Source organism: Lynx canadensis, chromosome A1, assembly GCF_007474595.2.
Source record: "Lynx canadensis isolate LIC74 chromosome A1, mLynCan4.pri.v2, whole genome shotgun sequence".
NCBI classification, from domain to species: domain Eukaryota; kingdom Metazoa; phylum Chordata; class Mammalia; order Carnivora; family Felidae; genus Lynx; species Lynx canadensis.
The window spans coordinates 132,973,561-132,997,161 of NC_044303.2; the positions used below are offsets into that span (position 1 = coordinate 132,973,561).

A 23,601-nucleotide genomic window follows, 5' to 3' on the forward strand; every position below is an offset into this window, starting at 1 on the left:
TGTCCATCTTTTTAATTTTAGCCTTTAGCAATTATTTTTATTTATGTCTCTTTTATACAACATATAATTGGGTCATTGTGAGCTGTATGGGATTTTTTATTAGATGAATTAAGTGCACTCACATGTATGTATAAGTTTATGTGCTTGATTTCCAATATGTCACATTATTTTCTATTTAAATATTAAGTGTATTATATTCTAACTGCTATGGGTTTTTTCTTCACACAATGTGTTTTCATTATTTTCAAATAATTTTTGTATATAGGAAGGTTTTTATTTTTGTTTTAGTTTTTGCCTTTATATTTATGCCTTTTATGATATTTCCCCTTACCTGTTTCTTACCTAACTGCTTACTGTAAAGCTTTTAGTCTTTAATATCATCCTTTATCTCTTACCTATTGCTCATACCACTTTCCTTTTTCCCTTTCTCATCTCTTCCCATTTTTATTTGCATATTGATTGGACAGAGATTTCTCAAGTAGATTGCTCAGGACATGCTTGTGGGTATAATATTCTCTGAGCCTTTACATGTTCAGAAATGGTTCTATACTTGGGGTGCCTGGGTAGCTCAGTTGGTTAAGCATCTGACTTCGCTCAGGTCATGATCTCACAGTTTGTGAGTTCGAGCCCTGCGTCGGGCTCTGTGCCGATGGCTTGGAGCCTGGAGCCTGGAGCCTGCTTCAGATTCTGTGTCTCCCTCTCTCTGCCCCTCACCCGCTCACACTCTGTCTCTTTCTCTCAAAACTAAATAAACATTAAAAAAAATAATTAAAAAATGGTTCTATACTTGAAGGACAGTTTGGCTGGATATAAAATCCTTTGTTTACATTTTCTTTGTGTTTTCTGAAAATGCTACTCCTTTGTTACTTAGCTATATATGTTGTGGGGTTTTTTTCTCTTTTTAAATGTTTATTTTTATTTTTGAGAGAAAGTGTGAGCGGGGGTGGGGCAGAGAGAGAGAGGGAGACAAAGGATCCCAACCAGGCTCTACACTGACAGCAACAAGCCCAATTCAGGGCTCAAACTCACAAACCACAAGATCATGACCTGAGCCAAAGTCAGACACTCAGCTGAGCCACCCAGGTACCCCTGTATATGTTATTTTTGAGGGGACTAATGCCAGTCTAATTTTTTTGCTTTTTAAGTTATTTGATAATTTTTTCCTGGTGGCCCTGGGGATTTTTTTTTCTGTATGTTTTAGAATTGGTCTTTTGATATAATATCTCTGATACCAAGTGGACTCTTTCAAAATGTAGATTTAGATCTGTTATTGCTAGAAAGTTTTCATGGATTATATTTTAATAGTTTTATTCCATTATTTCCTTTGGCATATCACATTTTTAATATGATTTGTATGTTTTCTATCTTTATCTTTCCTGAATTCAATCAATTATTTACATTCTTCTCTAAAAAAAAATTTAGCCCCACACTAAAGCAACAACAGTAACAAAACAACAAACCAAAAAATGTTTAGCCTTAGTTTTAAAATTTCTCATTTCTGGAGTGCCTGGGTGGCTCAGCCAGTTAAGCAGCCAACTCTTGATTTTGGCTCAGGTCATAATGTCACAGTTGTGAGTTCAAGCCCTGCATTAAGCTTTGTGCTCACAGTGTGGAGCCTGCTTCCAATTCTCTGTCTCCCTCAATCTGCCCCTCCCCACTCTCAAAAATAAATAAACATTAAAAAACTTTTTTAAAGTTCTCGTTCCAGGTGTTTTTTCATATTTCAAAAATTTTTTGAGAGTATTTAATTCACTTTGAGTGTTTTACAGTTTTCTTCTGCTTCACTATTGGTTTTGTGCGGCATTTTTTATCAGTAAATTATTTCATTTCTTATCTTTCTTCTTTTTACAATATTTTTGTATAGGTGAAGACAATTGGTGGCTTTTGATTCTGTGAAATGCAGTTTGGGTGCTTTGATATTCCTTATTCAAAAACACCCTCTTAAAGCAGTGGGAGCAAAGTATGGTTTCTTTATCGTGTAGATTTTGGTAGAGTAAGAAAGGGTTGTGTGTTCTCACATTTTTGCTTTTCATATGAATTGTAGTGTCCTAAATTTTTCTTCCTCACTGCACAGTTTCCAAAAAGCGTCTCTTTTTTTAACTCTTTTTCTCCTGAAGTGTTTTCTTTCCAAGAGTGTCTCTTCACAAACATGGTTAAGACCCTTTCCTGTAGACTGTGCTCTCATCTTCCAGAAATGCTATTTATTTCTCAGCACTTTCACACTTAGAATAAACTTTGTCTTTCTGGAAATGGTTTAGATCATCTCTACTCTTCTCTCTATTCTTAGCTGTCTCTTCAGCTCAACTTTTCCTGGACTTTTCTTAATCTTTGCAAAGGCTCATGGCAAGAGTATGAGAAACAGCTTGTAAAAATTTGGTACGTGTATACTTATAGGTAATTTGAAGTTTGGACTTTTGCTGCCTTCTGATTATACAAACACAAGGTTTAATATAGATTTATTTGCTTTTGTTGTGTGTTTTGTTTCTGTTTTAAGGATGACTTGAGAAGTTCACAATTACACTGCTGCTATTACCTCAGCTACCCAGAATTCTACCCTCAAAGGTTTAACTTTTTTTTAAGGTTATTCATTTATTTTTGAGAGAGAGAGAGAGAGAGCATGAGCAGGGGAGGGGCAGAGAGAGAGGGAGAAAATCCAAAGCAGGCTCCACACTGTCAGCAAAGAGCCCCACTCAATGGGGGGCTGGAATTTACAGACTGTGAAATTGTGAGCTGAGCCAAAGTCAGATGCTTAACTGACTGAGCCACCCAGGTGCCTCAAAGCTTTAATTTTGTATAGCTCTTCAATTTTGGAATCCTGGAAAAGAGACTGTGAATCTGTACTTTTTTTATTCTTTTACTATCAGCTTAGTGTTGTTTTTGAGAATAAATATGCTTATAATAATCTACCATGTTTAACTAGAAACCACTAGGGTTTTTTTGTTTTTGTTTTGCGGGGGGGGGGGGGGGGCAAGTGAGTAAGGGGCAAAGAGAGAGAGAGAAAGGGAGAGAGAGAAGCAGGCCTCATCTCAAGCAGAACTTGAACTCATGAACCCTGAGATCATGACCTGAGCCGAAGTCAGATGCTTGACCAACTGAGCCATAAGTTTTTTGGTTTTTTTTTAAATGTTTATCTTGAGAGAGAGAAAGCATGTGCATGAGTGGAGAAGGGAGAGAGAGAATCCCACAGAGCACAGAGCCCGACGTGGGCCTTAATCCCACAAACCGTGAGTGAGATCATGACTTGAGCCAAAATCAAAAGTCACATGCCTAACCGACTGAGTCACCCAGGCACCCCTATTTGTTTGGTTTTTAATTGATAAAAAAAAATTCCGTGTCTGAAAACTTTAGCATGTTACATAAAAAAAATAGTGTTCTATAAACAAAAACAATGTACTTAGTGTACTATAAACGAAAAATAATAGATAACCTTTATGGTCTATACCAGTAGTTTATTAATATCATCTGGAGGGCTTGTTAAAATGCTGATTGCTGAGGCTTATTCCCAGAGTTTCTGATTTGATCAGCTGAAATGGTGCCCAAGAATTTCTATTTCTAACGTGTTCCAGGTACATTCCTAGTTGCTAGAGTTATAGCAGGAAACAGACAAGGCCTCTATTCTCTTGAAGCTTATTCTAGATCTTTGAAATTTTTTTCTCTCTTCCTGAATATAAATCCCTTAATTATACCAAACTCTTTCTTTTTTTTTTTATTAAAAAAAATTTTTTTTACTGTTTATTTATTTTTGAGAGAGGGAGAGAGAGAGAGTGTGTGAACGGGGGGGGGGGGGGAGGGGAGCAGAGAGAGGGAGACAGAGGATCCAAAGCGAGCTCTGTGCTGACAGCAAGGAGCCCCATGCAGGGCTCAAACCCATGAATCATAGATCATGACCTGAGCTGAAGTTGAATGTTCAACCAATTGAGCCAACCACACACGCCCCCAAACTCTTTCTTAATGGCCTCTGAAGACTTACCTGAAATGCTTCCTTCTCTCCTCACCTTCCCCTTGGCCTGTTCAAATTCTACTCATCCAAAAATGAATTTGCAGCATAGAGCCTATCCTGCATTTTAAATTGTGTTCTCCTACCCCAAGCCAGCCTTCCATTTCTTCTATTATTTTCCCCAAACATTTCAATTCAGCAGGGCCAGGGATTTTGGTCTGTTTTGTTTACTGATGTTTCTCCAGCTCCTGGAGAAGTCTTGGCAGAGAGAATAAGGAAATAAATGTTTGGTGCAGCACTATTTATAATAGTGAAAAAGGAGAAAGATAAAAATGTTCAGCCATATATAAATTAACACTGTTATTATGATTAATGTTTACAAAATGACACACAGGAAAACATATTGGACAGAAAGTCCATGAGTTTGTCTGTTTCTTTTTTTTCCCCTTCTCTGATTTCTAAAATGTTTAAGAAATTTTTAATCTCAGCCCCATTACTTATTAGTTGTATAACCTTGGGGAAGTTGTTACTTCTCTGTGCCTTGGAGGAATAGTGGGACTAGTAGGAATAGTACAACTATTAGGAATATAGGAATAGGAATAGCACGATTACCTACTTGAGGATTGTGACTATTGAGTGAGTAATGTGTTTAGAGCGAGGCCTTGCACATGGAAGGTGCCCAATAAATTTTTGTACTACTATTAAATAACTGAATATGATGACCAAAGACATAGCACTAATAAGTATCCCACTTCAAAGTGCCTAGCATTAAGAACGTTAGATTAGAATTAACTGTAGAAAATCTGTTAGTTTTTTTTTTTTTAAAGGAACAGAAACTTGGAATCCTAGCTTTTATGTAAAAACCTCCCCAATCCCCATGGCCGAACGTGATCTTCACTTTCTCTGAATTTTTCTTAACATTTCCTTCAATGTGTTATCATAACTTCATTCAGTGTTTAACAGATATTTCTTAATTGCCTACCATGATGTCAGGCATCAGGTTGTAGTAATGAGCAACGGAAGATAGAGGTTCCTGCCTTCACAGACCTTACATTTCTGGTAGGGTAGGCAGAAACAGGGATACAAAATCATGTAAATAAGGTAACTATAGATTGTGGTAAATGTTACAAGGGAAGTTAAGTTTGAATGTGACAAAGTAAGTGAGATTAAGGGAGGATGCCATTTATGACAGAGTGAGAAGTGTTCAAAAAGAAAGAAAAAGGGGAACAAAATAGAAAGCAACTGGGTGTTAATTTAGAGAAGGTAGTCCTTTCTTCGTTGATGACTTTAATGCTGATCTCTAGTTGTACAGATAACATCTAATATTGTTTTGAATAGTTATTTTTATTTTAGTGTTATATACACACATCTATCTGTATTTGTTTCTGGAATACCCATCTGTATATGTGTTTTACAACCATATGTTCATATTGATGCCTCAAATTCCAACTCAGCATCAAAAGTTCATTGCAGCCTTTTCCATTTTTTTATTTGTACTTTCTTTTTCTCCAAAAGTGAGAAACTTCTCTCTTGTTAGCCATATTTTTTTGTTTAGTCTTAGCATACACATAACTGTTTCAGAATTGCTAACCCATACCCTGTGAACAAGCAAATGTACTAGCTAGAGTACATTCTAGCTAGTGTACCATTCTTTTTGTCTCTAGCTTTTGTTTGCCAGACTTACTTAGGTTAGTTCATTTTTTGTCACCCTTTCCCCCTGACTATGATTGTGTTCATTTGGTACTGTTTGTGTTCCATTTCACATTCCCCCTGCCCTCCTGGCTGATTGTATTTAATTTTGGTGCGTGTGAATCATTACCATGGTTCTAAGTTTCAGAACTAAGTAGAAAGATTGCCACCGAGAAGTATTGCTCCCCCTCAATCCTACTTCCTTGTTCCTGTTCCCTTGATCTTGTCATCCATACCTATCCACATCCTGTAGTGAACCAGTCTCATTTGGATTTTTCTGCCTCTTTCTTTCAAGGCTGATCTTCAGACAAGTTCTCAGCGTTTAAATCTTTCAGCCTCCAATGCTGCAGTGGCTGAACTTAAACCTGATTGTTGTATTGATGATGTCATACATCATGAAGTAAAGGAAATTGGAACACACATGTAAGGATTAATTTTACTAGTTCTTAAAGGCTTTTTCTTATATATGCCAGTATTTGAAATTTTTACTGTATGCCCACTTATCATTAAACCCTAAGACCCTACTTCAGAAGGAATTTTATGTTCCAGGTTTACATGCTTACCAGAAACAAACTTTAAACAAAATGTTTGTTTTGTAAGGAAAAATATCTTGATTTATTTTCATTTATTTCTAGTTTCCTATTTGCATCTATAGACAGCCCTATCCAAAAAATAACAAGCCATGCAAACATTTAAAACCCAGGTACCACCCTGACTGAAAGTATGTTTATTATTTTTCAAATGCTGACAACTGATGTTAATAGCAGTTAATTAACTGATGTTAATTTTAAAGTCATGGTTTTTCAGTTATGTGTTTAACTGTGTTTGTATACTCTACCCTGAGAATTCAGAAAAACAGAACCAAAGTAAGACAAGCTATAAGAAAAAAAATCTCAAATTCTGTATTCCTGGCCTTTATATGTATTTGAATATGAATGCTCTATTTTCCTGTCTGAGAGGCAAATATGAAAATTTCAGCCATCTAAAGTAATTTTAGGCTTCTCCATCTGCCTTACCACCCCCACATCCAATCATTTTACAAAGTCCTGTTCTTACTAACTATATGTCATTATCCTCCCTTCTTCATCTCCACTTAACATCACCATTTTTGCCTCTCTTCTTTGACTTAAAGAAGTATATAATATTAGCTATTAATCATTTCAATTTGGTGACCTCTCTTTTGTAGGCACTTCTTAGTGCATATACTCTGTGGTTGATATAAGCCTTAGAATCAAAATTTAAAGATTTCAGATTCCAGCTTCATCATTTATTAATTATGTGGTCTTAGATAAGTCACTTAACTCTACACTGACCTCCCACTACCCTTAGAAAATTCTGACTGCTTTGGCTTTACAGAGTTCTCTAGAGCCTAATCCTTACCAGCTGCTCTAGTTCTTACCTTTTCTCCTTCCTCCCTCCTTCTTTATACTGAGTCATACAGATGTTTCCTTTCTCCTCTGTGACTGGAAATATACTCTTCCCTCACAAAGGAATGCCTTTGTTATTTTGTTTACCTTAGTACTACTTCTTCATATCTCTGATTCACCACAACTTTCTCAAAGAGGCTTTCCTGACCTCCTACACTAGACCCCTTTTTATGTATTCTATAGCATTCACAGCTTACCATTGTTTTGGTCTTGTACTTAAAATTAATTACTTAGTACCTGTCATTTCCATTACACTTGATCTTAGCCAAAAGGCCGAGAAGCGATCCTGTCATTTCCATTAGAGTATGAGTTCCATGGAGTCGGCTACCAGAAGATATACCAGAGGACAGTAGTCAACCTTTGTTGAAATTGAGTTTACCAAAATGATATTAAATGTGTTAAATCCTCCTTTTAGAGAAAAAGAGACTCTTGTAGAATTAAATAACTCATAAATAATGACACGGAGCTCAAATCTATATCTGGCTTCAAAAAACTCATAACCTTGCTATTACTGCTTCCTACCGCGAGCACTTGAGAGCAGTTACTGTGCTTTGATCAACTCTGTATCCCTAGTATCTGGCTTATGGACAGTTACAAAGGAGAAATTAAATTACCTGTAATATCACCACTGAGTGTAACCACTATGAAAACATTAGTGTACTATTTTCCAGTCTTGTAAATGTTCATATATATATGAACATATATATATTATGAGTCGCTTGAGTCAGTATTCTTTGAAAACATTATTTTTAAGATGGTTTTATCTTACATACTTGGACCATATTCTTTAAATTTGTTTACCCTAATGTTGGACTTCACATTATTTCTAGTCTCCCACTATTAGAAATAACACAGTGGTAAGTTATTAACACAGTATGAGTTATTTCACACAGTGATGAATTAAATAACATAGTATTTCCTATGGTAGATTGCTTGAAGTGGGTTTACTATAGGAGCATGTAAGGATTTTTAAGACTGTTAGGGATTGTTTTCTAAATTTCTTTTTTTTTTTTTTTTAATTTTTTTTTTCAACGTTTATTTATTTTTGGGACAGAGAGAGACAGAGCATAAACAGGGGAGGGGCAGAGAGAGAGGAAGACACAGAATCGGAAACAGGCTCCAGGCTCCGAGCCATCAGCCCAGAGCCTGACGTGGGGCTCGAACTCACGGACTGCGAGATCGTGACCTGGCTGAAGTCGGACGCTTAACCGACTGCGCCACCCAGGCGCCCCAGATTGTTTTCTAAATTTCTTACAACCACTAGCAATATAGATAGAGTCAGTTTCTCTATACCCTTGCCAACCTTGATGACATATGTAAAGAATTTTTTCCAAATCTTAAGAGGTAGAAAATGTTACCTCATTATTTTATTTCTTTGACTACTTGTGAGGCTGAACATTTTCACATTTTTGTTAGCCTGTTCTGGTGCTGTGATATACCTATGTATATCCTTTCCCTCTCCTTTGAGTAAGATACTAATGTTTTATTTACAAGAATTTCTCTTCATAATGTTAGAAGTATTTTATCCCATTTTGTCTGCTTTTTAATTTTGTTTCAGTGTTTTTTATTTATTCAGTTTGTAAATTTATAAGACTCTTTTCCTTTCCATTGCCCTTTAATATTAAAAAGTCTTTCCCTGTCCTGAAATTTTGATTTTGTAATTTTTTTTCTTGTAATTTTTGTGAACTTACTTTGTACGCTCAACTATTTGATTATTCTGGGATTTATTTTGGAATATATTTCACCTTTTGAAGGAAAAGTTTCTGACTTCCTGCTCCAAAAGAGTGTATTTAATTTTGCTAATTAGAACTTTCTTGTTCATGGAATTATATTATCTGCTGAAACTCTTTTTTTCCTACTCTAGGCCCATTTGGCTATACTTCCACGTTATTGGTATTAATGTTTTTCCAGATTTGTGAGTAGAATTGAGGTGTATTGGATTTATTATTTAAGAACAAAATTGAAGATGATTCAGAGATATCTTTCTATTTCAGCCTGGTGTGTGCAGTGAGCTATACAACTCAGGGTGGAGAAAAAATGTATTTTAGAAAATTCTTCAAATTTCAGGTATTAAATATGACAATGGTAAATATTTTTTAGATGCCTTTTTTCCCTATGAAGTTATTCCTATGTATCTGCAGTGAAAACAGGCTCCAAATAGTGGAGCTTCATGTATTTGGATTTGTTATATTACTAGCAATCTAAAGTCAGAGTAAATTAAGTAAAAGCAGAGAAATTATCATTGTCAATGTAATACTTCATTTGAACATTTTTTTTAAGTTTTGTTTTTGTTTTGTTTTGGTTTTTTTTTTGTAGTAATCTCTCCATCCAGCATGGGACTTATCATGACTCTGAGATCAAAAGTTGCACACTCTTCTGACTGAGCCAGCCAGGTGCCCCTCACTTGAAGATTTTTATCCATAAAATAATTGTTCTGTTTTTATGCCTTGACAAAACACACAAGAATATATGAGAGGGATGAAATGAGTGTAAAGTCCAGATAAAATCAATGTAAATAGTATCAAATTTCTAAACAAATTTTTAAATGAGAGATTATTGACTTGAGCTGAGTGGACTAGGCTTCCTTCTGGGATTCCGTGAGTCACTGAAATTGTAGGTAGAATTTTGTACTTATATACAACTTTCACTCCATGATCAATAATAGTTAAAAACCACTGGTTTACCGTAGGTACATGTATGTGAGAAGGGATGGGAAGACCATATACAGTTATCTAAATTAGATCTAGATATGATGCTGTGTATATTTTTCATACCTCTCTGTTTTTAAGTGGCAGAAAAAGTACTACCAGTAGGAAATAAGTAAATACGTACATACATACATACATACATACATGCATACATACCCACATTTATTTGGGGGCACATGGCTGGCTTATTAGGTGGAGCATATGAGTCTTGATCTCAGGGTTGTGAGTTTGAGTCCCACATTGGGCATAGAGATTACTTTAAAATATTTTTAAAAAATTTTTATAAAGGGAAAAATTTTTGCTATGACTTTGCTGCATCACACATTTAAGATTTTGCATGCCTTTTAAAAGAAAATAAGAGGTTTGCTTATTTTGATAAACACTTTTGTGAAATATATAGAGAAAAATACATAAAATGTATATATTCAGTTTAGCAAAATATTATGAAATAAACACTTAATGTAATTCATGTAACTATCACCCACTCAAGAAATGATGGTTGTCTTTTAAAAATGCATTTGGGATTGTTTTTTGTTTTTGTTTGTTTTTGCAAAAATACTGCATACCTATTGGAAAAGTTTTTCACAGTTAAGATTGGAAAATGCCTTTGATAAATTTATGCCCTATGGTTTAAACAAACAAAGATAAATGGTCAAATGATAATAATCTCCTCTGATTGATATGCTTTATTAAACTAGGTTCTCAAACCATTGGATGTGAAAACCAAATTTTATAACGCAGAGGTAAGTGTTGGGTACTTAATGGGAATTCAGATTAAACAGTAAGATCTTTATTTGACTAAAATTCTGATACATTTCTTTTCATATTAAATTGCTTATATAACTGCACATTACTTGTAAAAAAATGAGCATAAATTTCAATCAAAAGAGAATAATTTCCTTGTAGATCTTTTAATCTGCTGTGTTTAACTTACATAGAATCAGTGTATCTTGAATTTTACTCTCTCAAATTTTGTAAGGCTTTCACCCCCTTGCACTAAATGATTGCCCTGTACTTCCATGTAATGGTTATTGTTACTGTCTAAAAACATTAGCAATTTGTTCAGTATTTAGAGTGTGATTCTGATATCATAAAATTGAAGTAGTTGATCTAACCCTGCAAAAAAGATTTAATGTTCATGGAAAATATTGACAAATAGAGCTCATCAAATTAAATTCTTTGCCCTGGAAAATTAGGGTGTTAGCTACAGTTTGATTATTAAATTTCAGTGAATGGCTTGAAATAATTTTTGGGAGAAACAGGTTTGGCAAAAATATAGAAATATGTAACTTTTGGAATAGAAGAGATCTTCTGTCCTAATAAAAGAGATAAAATAGACTTTGCCTAGGAGAAATGTCTTATTGCTTGGATTTCCTTTTAAAAATTCTACTTTATCTTGGCTTCTAAAGTTCCAGAAAAAGCAGATTTCCTAATAGGTCCCTTACTCCCGCAAAAATCATATCTTTCATACCACAGTGATAAATTCAAAAACATTTACAGTATTTTGAAATGAAAATTATATCTTTATTCCTCTAAGCCACATGATCAGAAATTTACAGTCATATGTCAAATTTCCTATGTATTTTTACCATCAACACCTGAGTTTTTATTCAATATAAAGTTTGTACTACTGGACATACCAAAACATGCCTAAGATAAGGAACCTGACCTGCAGTAAAGCCCTATTAGGAGAAAAGAAAAAAAGTGCATAAAATAATAAAACTATCTAATATAGTATATATAGTGAATCTAAAGTGAATGATATAAAAAGATGTGCTATAGGAAGTCTGGGGTTGAGATTTTAGAGTAGTGTTCAGGGAAGATGAGGAGGGGAACTAGAGGGAGGGTTTGGAAGTAACCTGTTGGAAACATAAAAGTGTCAAAGTCGTGAAGGCATTCCTAGCAGAATTACAAATGCACATGGATTATTGAGTACTTAGTGAAGAATATACATATTTGATGGAAGGATACAGTCTCATCAAGGAGATTACTAGATATTTAAAGAGTTAACATTTCTTTTTCATGGGCAGGGGAGTTGGAATACTGCATACATGTTCTGGTTTTACTAGAATACTGTTGATTAATTATAGTATAGCTATTCAGCTTGGTGAATTTTAAGTGATCTTAATTTATCATTTTGCTGGGAAAGATTTCATCCATAATATGAAGGAGATGGGTAACTATTCTGTTAGAACACATATGTTTGAAAATTAGAAACAAATAGGGCTGTATGTGGGTCTTTTTTCCTATAATTGGGTTGTAGGAAGGCACATATTAAGCGGTTTTAGGCTTCCTTTGATGAAAATGTGGTGGTACAGTAGGATACTTGTCAAATAGTTTTATAACACTAATATTCACAGTGATTTGCATAGTTTTTTAAATTACTAGTTATTCCATGAATAATATTATAAAAGTGATATACTCCCCCAAAAGGAAGGACCACACCAAAAAGTAATGGGCTTTTCATTAATCCATGTCTTCTTTCAGTTTTCACTCATTTGTGTTTAATATTCTCTTTTCATAATCATAGTACCAATTGTGTTTGTTGCCTTTTTCAGTTAGCATTTATATGATCTGTAATCTTTGCCAACAAACGTCAGCTAAAAAAGTTTTAGTAAAATTCTGAACCTTTCAAAATAGAGATATCTTTAAAAACTAGGAGTGAAGGGGCACCTGGGTGGCTCATTTGGTTACGTGTCTGACTCTTGATTTCAACTCAGGTCGTGATCTCACGGTTCGTGAGTTCAAGCCCCACATCCAGCTCTGTGCTGACAGTATGGAGCCTGCTTCATATTCTCTGTCTCCCTCTCTTTCTGTCCATCCCCAGTAATAAATAAACACATTAAAAAAACTAGGAGTGAACAAATAGAATCTTTAGGGTCTCTAAGATATTCAGTATTATAGCTATACTATAATTAATCAACAGTATTACAGTAAACCAGAAAGACAGAACACATGTAGTATTCCAACTCCCCTACCCACGATAAAGAGATGTTAACTCTTTAAACATCTACTAATCCCTTGATGAGACTGTATCCTTCCATCAAATATGTGTATTCTTCACTAAGTACTCAGTATTCCATGTGCCATAGTTCTTACACATTGACTTTTATTAGCCCCACATTTGTCTCGAACATGTTTTTCACATTGTTTCTAATAATTCTAGTAGTATGTGAATCACCTAAAGGAAAACAAATTTTATGAGAAACTTTGTTGTAGTCTTCTAAAATGGGAAAGAAGAATGGTGACATTAGAAACCAGGATTCAAACATTTGGTCACCTGCTGGGTATAGAGCTCTATCCCAGGTCCTAAAGGGAAATAAATATAAACTTGACATCTTCCCAGTCTTCATGGTACTTAGATTTGGTAGAGGAAATAAACATGACAAAACCACAGTGTAAGCACCATCCCCCAGATCATAAAGTGTACTTAGAACATCAAGAGGTGAAAAAGTATTTTTAGCTATGGGTTGGATGAAAAAGGCAACATTTACGATGGCCCTTGATAAATAAGTAGCCTTAGAAATATATATGAAAAAGAGACAAACTATGAAATATATTAACAAGAAGACAATAAACTTTCAGTTTTCAGAAGTGATCTAGCCCAGCATTTCTTGAAGTATAATGCATAGAACTCTAATCACTTAAGATGGTCCTTGAAAAAATGCTTCCATTATTAGGCAAATTTAGGAGAAGCTGTACAGTATATATCACCTGTGATGTGGATGATAATGTATAACCATTCTAAGTTATCAATGAAAAATAACTGTATAGGTAACGAATTTATAGAACTACAAGGCATGGAATATACCTCTGTCACCCAAATGTGTCCTTGAATATTTGCTCGTGTTTAAATATTCACCGTGTTCTTCTCTATTCATTTAACCATAGCAGTTTCCCCTCTTTAGAAAAATGACTTGTCATATTTCTGTGTTACTTTCTGTTTACTTCCTTGTTTTACTAATGCTGTCTTGTTTAATAAATTTTAAAAAATGCAGAAATGCATTTTATTTAAAGTTAGTTATTCTTTTTCTTTAACATTTAATTCTGATTTTTCTAATTTTTCTTTTTTATTTTTCCATTAGAGTGACCTCAGTTCTGTGGTAATTTGATTTTTTATTATAAATTTATATGCTTTTCTTACTTACCACTTTTTGACTCTGCCTAATTAATCTCTCTGTACAAAACATAGTGGAAAAACAAAGTTAGTTGTGAATACCACTTATATGACTTTAAAAGAGGTAGATAATTTGTACTTTTTACATCATATTGGTTGTCTTACTCTGTGGGAAAAAAATTAGATGGAAGATTAAATTGTCATATTGAAACAGTTATGCTCTCACTTTTAGTGTTTTTCCTTTGGGTGTTTTTTTAAAAGAGGCATGTTAACTTTGTTTAAAATAGACTTGGGATTTTCAACAACTTCCTGTAAGGTTCTTTACTATAATTTTTTGAGTAAACTCTAGTTGAAATTTTTTCATCTTCAAATGCATAGTGGTTTTAGTTTTACGTCTGGGTCAGGTAAAGTTGGCCCTTTGACATTAGCAAACAGAAGAATATCAAATTTTCCCAAGTTGGCTAAAGTCATATTTTCAAATTTCTGTTTAATATAAGCGGCATTTGCTTATAATATGTGACTTACATAATAACAACATCGACTGCTGTAGCACAGAATTCTTAATTTTCCAAATGTCAAATGACTTTATACTAACTGTTCAAACTAACTTAATTTTCCATTATGCTGCTTGTTTTTCTTTCATTTTATCTAAGTTCTTCCTAAATTTAAGCAGAAAATTGCATTTTTAAATTTGAAATGTGGGTCTATGGTTATTTTTTTTAAAGCAATGGATTGATGGGATATATTTACCATATTCTGAGAAAAAGTAACAGAATAATAGCTATGAGTGGTACATTCTTTTAAACAGATAAGTCATTGTATTTCTATTTTCACTTGAGCACATGTGCCAAGAACTAAAGAATCTGTTTTAGTTTACATAATAATGCTTTATATTATATTCTTCATCATTATATTTTTACAAATGATTTCCATTTACCTGGATTTAATATATAAAAAGTTACATTAAGTGCCAAATTTCGGGGTCATAGTTTATTTTTTTTTCTTTCTGTATATATATTACTTTGAAATGTTTGAACAAAGTAATTATTGAATATGCTATATCATTTTTTAGACAGGTTTGTTTCACAAATGAACCAAGTTGTCTGTTATCCTTCATTTATGCACACAAAAAATCCAAATCACATAAAAAGAAGGATGTTTGCATAAATAATCTAAATTTCAATGCCTAAATTTTAGGAGTAAAAATTTTATATAAAAATACATATTTAAATTACCCATTCATAAAAATATTGCTGAATAGTATTAGTTTTCAAATTTGTCACTAAGACTACAAAATACCTTATGTTTGATTTAAAAGCTCTATGATAGTCAGGTATAATTCACATCCTTTTTTTCAGCCCTAAATATATGTGTAAAATAAACCAAGAAATCACTAATGACTGCTAACAAACTGCTTTATTCAAAAAGTTAAATCCTATATGATTATAAAATAGACTATTCTTTGTACTGGTGGTACTTATACTTTCTAAATTGAAAAAATATGACCACTGAAACTATATTAATGATATGATGGAATATTATAATGACCTAATTCTATTAACATATCACTAAAATCATAGATGCATAGGTATATGCATACTACTAAATCACAGTTTAACATTTTAATGAGTTATTAGAAGATTTAGGATATTTGTCATTGAAATTCCAGTTAAAGAACTATTTTTGAATGTTGATAAAAAAATATAGTTATCCCCCATCCATTGTTTGACAAGTTATCAGTTAACTAACACTTGACTTTGCCCCTGTTAATTATGTTAGGGTGAAGATTTCTTTTCTTGCATTAATTATGATAACTTTAATTTGCAGGCATGAACTAATCACATTTGTGGTTAATATTTTTTCTTCGTATAGATCAGATATTTTTGTTGAGGTAAATGTTTTAAATACCATTACACTTTGGTGGATATTTTTTTCATGTCCCCAGACTGATGAAGTATTTCTCGAAGCCCAGATTCAGAATATTACAACCTCACCCATGTTTATGGAGAAAGTTTCACTGGAGCCATCTATAATGTACAACGTAGCAGAATTAAATTCAGTCAGCCAAGCTGGAGAATGGTAAATATGAATTATGAAGTGTTTGTTTTTATTTTGAAGTATCTGAACTTTTCTAACATTTGTTACTCTTGGGTGGTTTATAATTTTCCTTTTAATTAATAGACTTTATTTTTCTTAGTTAAGTCTTATGTTCACAGAAAAATTGATTAGAAAGCAAAGTTCCCACATGCCCCTGTCCCTGCTCATAGTTCCCAGTTTTTACATATTGTTTTAATGTGGCACATTTGTTACAATTGATGAGCCGAATTGATGACACTTTTATTAATTACAGTCCATAATTCACATTCGGGGTTCATTTTTTTGTGTCATACAATTTTGTGGGTTTTGACAAATGTAATGACATTCAGCCCCCACTACTGTATTAGACAAAATACTCTCATTGCCCTAAAAATCTCCTGTGCTTCACCCATTCATTCCTCCTTCCACATACAATTATAAAGATCCTAGCCATTTGCATTTTCTGTTTTACTGTTTGAAACATAGTCTTGTAATTTTTATAATAATTCAGTGAGGTAAATATGAAACTGTTCATCCTTTCCTGCATATGATAAAACTGAGGCATGGGAAGAAATGATGGAGAGGCTAGAAAGGATAAAAATGAAGGATGAGTTTTAAGAATATTCTCTCAACATTAAAAGGAGTGGACATAGGAAGAGACAATGTAGGTTTTTTTGCAGAAATGAAATATATATGTCTTTCTATAGATAATTTAAAAGAGGAAGAATAAATAAATACAAAGTTGATATTAATATGGATAAGAAGGAAATCACTGCAGAAAGTAACTGATTTTGTTCATCGATGAAAAATTTACTTCTATCTTCTTATGGTGGTTAAATTGAGTAAAGTTTGTAGCCTCCCATATCCCCACTGAGGAAAACAGTAACTTCATTCTTTCCCTAATCTCTTGGTTCATTTTACAAAAGATCACTTAGTTTACAGTGGTATGTTTCTTCTTATTCTAAACTATTTTCCTTGATAATTTTAGAAAAAGGGACAAGATACTTTAGGTTCTGATTTCTGTCACATTTTTTCAGTTAATTGATACATATCCAGTATTTTAGGTAATATATTGCATTCTGTTATAAAGAAAGAACTAAAGGTTTTCCATATCAACGGAAACATTTAAAGAAAAGTAAATCTTCTCAGTTCAAGTCCTTTTTCATTTGTGTTGAAATGGTAAATCATGCAGTTCCCGTCCAGAAGAAAAATCACAGCCATGGTTTTTCTTTTAAGACTTTAGAGAATTTTCTTCATCTCTCTCTCTCCACCCGTCTCAGTGTAACTACATTTGGGTCAAGAGCTTATTTGCAACCAATGGATACACGCCAGTATTTGTACTGCCTAAAACCCAAGAAGGAGTTTGCAGAAAAAGCAGGAATCATTAAAGGAGTAACAGTAATTGGAAAACTGGATATAGTGTGGAAAACAAATCTAGGTGAAAGGGGAAGATTACAGACCAGCCAACTTCAACGAATGGTGAGTCTGGAAAAAACACTGGAGGGGGTTTTGGGGGATGGGAGGGGCAGATAGACCAACTTAAATTTTCCTAGGTGTATTACTAAAAATCAGCACTTGTAAAAGGTATTATTATTACCAGTGAATAAGAGATAAAAGATTAATAATTTTACTGATTTCTAGGTAGAAAATTCATATTGAGATGGATGAAAAATGTTCAAATATTAATTTATCCATAATACATGGTTTGTTACTCTACTAAACAGAAAGTAAATTACTACTTACCAATTTTTCCCTCCTGTAGTATTTCATGCTCACTGTTCATCTGACTTCCACTACATAAAAGGCTTTTTTGCAGTGTTCTGCAACTCTTGGACTTACTACATTCACCAACTCAGTTCAGACTTTTTAAAAGATTTTTAGAATCCGAGTCATCTAAAATTCAGAGAGTGAGTTCCATTAAGGTTGTCTTATAAGCATTATTTGGATACTTTTCCTAATTTCTGCTCTTAAAGCAGGGATGGCTCCCGATCTTCTTTCTTTTGTGCTAGTGAGACTATGCTACAGAATCATCCCTTTATGCTGAATATTAACTGCTGTGATATATTCTTTAAAAATTACTTTTCTTTCACTATGTCAGGTAATAATTGGAAAAAGAAAGATTTTCACTGGGCCTAATTTAAAATATAGCAGTTAAGGGAAGCCCGGGTGGCTTAGTCAGTTGAGTGTCTGACATCAACTCAGGTCATGATCTCACGGTGCGTGAGTTCGAGCCCCACGTTGGATCTGTGCTTACAGCTCAGAGCCTGGAGCCTGCTTCAGATTCTGTGTTTCCCTCTCTCTCTGCCCCTCCCCAGCTTGTGCTCTGTCTCTCTCTCTCTCTCAAAAATAAACATTAAAAAGTTAAAAAAAATGTAATAAAAATAATAAAATAAAATACAGCATTAGCTATCATCTTGCCATGGATGTTCCAGGCTTTGATGCTTCTGTGGTCTTTTCCCTGCTTGAGTGTCTTGTGAACAGACATGTATTTTTTTCCTGGATCTTTTCAAGACAATCTTACTTTTTCTGCTTAGGCAATAGTCTTTTTAGAGTTATATATGTATAAGCTGCAGGATCTTTGGAAAGCATCCCTTTAAGATCAGACCTATTGAAATTTCTTTACTGAGTTTTTACCTCTGAGATTCATTTGAACTCTACTGAACATGAAGTATTTATAGCAAACACAGTCAGAGTCCATAGTATTGTTCCACAGGCAATCAATGGCAGCAAAAGAAGTTAGGATGAAAAGAAAAGAAAAAAGAAGTTAGAATGACTGTGAATTATTTTTCCTGAACATCAGCTTGGAGATCCACAACTATTGAATGAATTTGCTGATGTGGCACCTTTATTAAAGTGGGAAAGTTTTGTTAATAGATGTGTGCTAAAACTGTGTTGCTTTTTCTCCTAGGCTCCAGGTTATGGAGACGTTAGGTTGTCTTTGGAGGCAATCCCTGATACTGTAAACCTAGAAGAACCTTTTCATATTACCTGTAAAATAACAAACTGCAGGTAATGGCAGTGTTTCTGGATGGGTGTCCTTTCCCCCTCGCCTGCATCAAAGAGAATTAAAATCTTTTGACTATGCTCTCAAGTTTCTCCTTGACAAACAGCCTTCTCTGAGGTTGATGTTGAATACTGTAAAGTTCTTCATCTGCTAACTGTATGTATTACATATTTTGAGGTCTTACTTTATTAGGCATTTTCTGTATTTTATTTCCTTCATGCATTGTACCCTACGAGGTAGATATGAATTATTCACATTTTATGTAATACAAAGCTAATTCAGAGGTTAAGTAACTTAGTCAAGCTGAGAGAGCTAGAGAAGATGGGGCCAGAATTTGAAACCAGGCGTATTTGACTTGAGAGCCCATGCTGTTTTCATTTTTTGCACTTCCTCACACTTCAGATTATTAACACATAAACTAGTACATTCTTATGGAATGATACATTACAGATTTAACATTGTAAGATAGATTTTTCTGAGGCATACTTATACCTGAATTTTATCTTTAGTATTAAGAAAGTAATTTGTCACGAATTTAATACAAGGGGTCACTTAATTATAGATTGGAAAATAGAGCCATATAATAGAGAGTATAATCTAGCTATTGGGATGCAAAGAGCACAGGGCTTTGAAGCCAACAAAACTGAGGATTAAAGTCCAGTCCTATCACTTTTGGTACAACTTCTATTACTACTTGGGATGTATTATTCGTTGTGGCACTTTGATACTATTGCAGTGATGAATCCCAATGCACATAGTCTGAATGTATAATCTTTTAAAATTCCATATCCATTCCAACTTTGATACAGGAAATACCCATCCATGACAATTATAAAATTACTCCCTCCCTCTGAAGCTAGTGACCCTCCCACACGGTTAATCATTCCTTTCTGTCACAGCAAATTTTAATATAGTTTTTTAGTGACACTCATGTATTGCTGTGGTTTTTAGTTTCTCTTTACTAAATTGTGCATTATTCAACAGAAGGGACCATGTCTTCCCTAGCATTGTAAATGCAGTGCCTGCCATGTCATTGGAGTTCAGTAAACAGCAACTCACATGGGGTGAAAACCCTTTGTGTATAAGTGTGTTTTTGGATTTTTTGTTTAAATTTTTTGAGGTATAGCAAATCAATGACCAAATGACAAACCACTGTAAAAAATAAAATTCATGTTAGGTGACTGAAGTTTTCTAAAAACCACCTGTTTCTTAGATCTTCAGTTTCCTTATCTATAAAAATAGGACCCCCACCACTGCCAACCACCTACACACAGACACATACACACAATATACAGTAACTGGCTTTTTGTGAAATGTACTGACAAAATTCATGTAGTGCATCTAACCTGGTCGATGGCACATAATGGATACTTCAAATGTTTGTTGCAGAGATAGATACATATAAAGCTAAATATCATTAAATGAGTATGTGAAAGAATGTATGAATTGCAATTTAAATAAATATTTAAAATATGGAGCCAACTATGAGAGGATAAAAAGAGGTCAAACAGTTGAGTGTGGTCAGAAATGGTGGTAGAGCCAGAGGACTATTTTTTACTATGAGTCTCTGGTAATTTAAAAAAAAAAAAAAAAGTGTATACCTTCATTGAAAGTTATTTTTAACTTTACATGTTTAAGCTAAACTGGTGCTATCAGTTATAAGCAGAAGCAGTCTTTTCACAGGAACACTGAACAAACGTGGATAGTATTTACTTAGAAATCTTGTCTGTCATTTTATCTGCAGGGTAAAGGAACATAGATTAAATAGCAAAAGGCTCAGTTTATCTTTGTCTTTCCTGTAGAATACTTAACAGAAATAGGAAGGAAGCATAGCAACAAGGTGAGACACAGATGTCTGGAAGTTTCCCAGAGAAATGGCAAAGCTGCCAACACATCAGCACCAGGGAGCCAGGATTCAATAATAGAACCAGAAGGCTTATATCCAGACAGGCAGATCAGTCTCAGTGCTTTAAACCCTAGAAGACACCATATCTTTCATTTTCCTAATTGTCTCAAGTGAAATAAAAACGACATTATAGCTTTTTATTTCTGATTCCACTTTTATTCTTCTGGACATCCCGAAAACAAATTCATTGGCACTAGTGGAAGAAATATCACAGAACCGCTTTGTGAAAGGAACAAGATTTATTCCTGTCTTCTGATTCCTCCAGCAGTGAAAGGACTATGGATCTGGTTTTGGAAATGTGCAATACCAATTCTATCCACTGGTGTGGCATTTCAGGAAGACAGCTTGGAAAGCTACATCCAAGTTCCTCTCTCTGCCTTGCCCTTACTCTCCTGTCTTCAGTACAGGGACTGCAGGTGCGCTATCTTTTCAGTATTTGGGGACTGTTAACCAGTGGTCATTTACTATTTCCATTTTTTTCCTCTGATAAATTACCAATGAATGAAACTTTACACCGGTATCTTTCTCTCAATAGAGTGTCTCCGGCTTAAGACTAACTGACACGTTCTTAAAGAGAACATATGAATATGATGACATCGCACAGGTCTGTGTGGTATCTTCGGCCATCAAAGTGGAGAGCTGAAGAAAATTTCCAGTGTTCTGCTTTTCATTGAGTTTAACAGAACTTTCTGTATTTCTGTCACCTTTGTGAAATGATCGAGTCTACAACAAAAATAAGTATCTATTATTTAAATTTCTTTCCTGCAAAAGTTAAAATATTAAATATTTGTTTTGAAAACAGCCATCTACTGATTTTATCTTATGAGTTATATTCTAAAAGAATATTTGTACATTTTCTATACATCTCCTATTTGATTTCATTTCTCACCACTGGACTTTGTTCTCCAAAAGCTCTGTATTTGAGGCCATTTACCCCTAGCAAGTATCTAGAACAGGGGTTAGCAAACATTTTATGTAAAGGGACAGATACTAAATATTTGTCTTTGCAGGGAATGTGGTTTCTGTTGAAAATTCTTAGCTCTGCTGTTACAGTAGGAGAGCAGCCAGTAGGCAAAAAGAGCACAGCAGTATTTACAAAAACAGGCAACTGGCCAGATTTGGCCCGCAGGCCATAGTTTGCTGACCTTGACTTAGAACATAGAACATAGAAACTTTTCAATTAGTCCATTTTTCCCCTAACTCCTCAGTCAGCAGAAAAAGTTGAAAACTATAGTAAAAATAATAAGTAAATAAAACAACTAGAGTAGTCCCTGTGTAACCTTATATTGCAAACACAGTATGAGTTCTCCTAGTGTTTTCAAAGTTACTATATTTGTATGTATCTGTTTGTATGTACATATAAACAGATCTAAATTTCAGTTACTAACAGCAGATCAGAATTGGCTTAATTTCTTGGATTGTTGATTACTCTATTAACTTTTAACTAAGAAACCTGATAATTTTCTAACTCAAAGCCAGAAAGTCCTGGGTTTTTTTTCATATTGAAAAACAAGTGACTTATTTTCATACGGCATATTGAAAGGATTTCTACCTTCTGATATTTGATTTTGAACTCTAAGTCATGCATACTACTACAAAACTATCTGTAGATGTAATCACACTGATTTACTTATGTCAGGAACAAAAGAGTGAGAAAGTTAATATTGTAAACAACTTTGAGGGGCTCCTGAGCGGCCCAGTCGGTTAAGTGTCCAACTTCAGCTCAGATCATGATCTCGAGGTCTGTGAGTTCAAGTCCCATGTGCGGCTCTGTGCTGACAGCTCAGAGCCTGGAGCCTGCTTTGGATTCTGTGTCTTCTTCTCTGTCTGCCCCTCTCCCGCTTTTGCTCTCTCTCTCAAAAATAAATAAAAACATTTTTTAAAAAAAGATTGTAAACAACTTTGCAACATGAATATAGTAAGTTTCAATATTTTGTAAGGACAACAAAAGCTTATGCTGTTAAATAAAAACTTATTTTGGTAAGTTGAAATTCAAGAATGTATATAGAATCGCTTAACTGTTAGAGGTATTAAGTCAAATACAAAAATTTGTTTTTCTTAAATGCATAAATATTTATTGCCATGACAAATTATTTGGTCCAAAGTGAAAGCTATATTCAGAATGAGATTTGCCCCTTAAGTTGCACTAATAATGAAATCTGTGCAAAATAAAGTAAAAGCAGTGTAAAGTTGAAGTCTGTCTTCCAGAATGAGTAAGACTGATTAAATGATAAGACTTGATAGTCACTGTGTATTTTGATTGCTTTTCAAGTATCCTCTCATGACTGAACCTTATGTTTCATTGTTCCAGATTTTAAAAGTAACATATAATGGTCTTTTGGAATCTGCTATATAATTTGATCTAATTATAAAATAAAATCATATTATAAAAATTAGGTAAACAATTTGGTATATTAAATGAAAATGTCATTTGCATAAAAAGGACCTTTTAGGTTTTACATAGCATCATAACTGCTATAGCTACAACAATGAAATGTGGTTAATGGAAGCCAGTCATTCCTAAGGGGAATGTATATAAAGATTCAATGTTTTCTTGTTCCACACCAGCCAGTATAGTATTTGGGGCATTCCTTATAATTTCTTAGCACAGTCCAACTACACAAAACTTTCTTGAAATAATTTGCAATGCAATGATTCCAAAGTGATGAAGGTATCTAGAGAGCAAAAATCCAGGTAAGTGGACAGATACTTACAGTGAATTTGTTATAGGTGGTAT

At 34.0% G+C, this 23,601-nt stretch overlaps 1 protein-coding gene across 4 annotated transcripts in view; it reads left to right on the forward strand.

Moving 5' to 3' along the window:
• TRAPPC13 (trafficking protein particle complex 13) overlaps nucleotides 1–23,107 on the forward strand; it is a 39,425-nt gene extending 16,318 nt beyond the window's left edge. The window contains exons 5-13 of one of the 4 annotated variants that reach the window (XM_030322070.1): nucleotides 5,922–6,049; nucleotides 9,048–9,120; nucleotides 10,460–10,504; nucleotides 13,847–13,864; nucleotides 15,824–15,957; nucleotides 17,235–17,433; nucleotides 18,863–18,963; nucleotides 21,130–21,280; nucleotides 21,400–21,747. In XM_030322070.1, coding sequence (XP_030177930.1) covers nucleotides 5,922–6,049; nucleotides 9,048–9,120; nucleotides 10,460–10,504; nucleotides 13,847–13,864; nucleotides 15,824–15,957; nucleotides 17,235–17,433; nucleotides 18,863–18,963; nucleotides 21,130–21,280; nucleotides 21,400–21,507 — 957 coding nt within the window. In that variant the 3' untranslated portion in view covers nucleotides 21,508–21,747. Of the gene's footprint in view, nucleotides 1–5,921; nucleotides 6,050–9,047; nucleotides 9,121–10,459; nucleotides 10,505–13,846; nucleotides 13,865–15,823; nucleotides 15,958–17,234; nucleotides 17,434–18,862; nucleotides 18,964–21,129; nucleotides 21,281–21,399 lie in introns of all 4 variants that reach the window. The other 3 variants (XM_030322079.1, XM_030322086.2, XM_030322092.2) reach the window with 3 other exon arrangements.
• The last annotated feature ends 494 nt before the right edge of the window (nucleotides 23,108–23,601 follow it).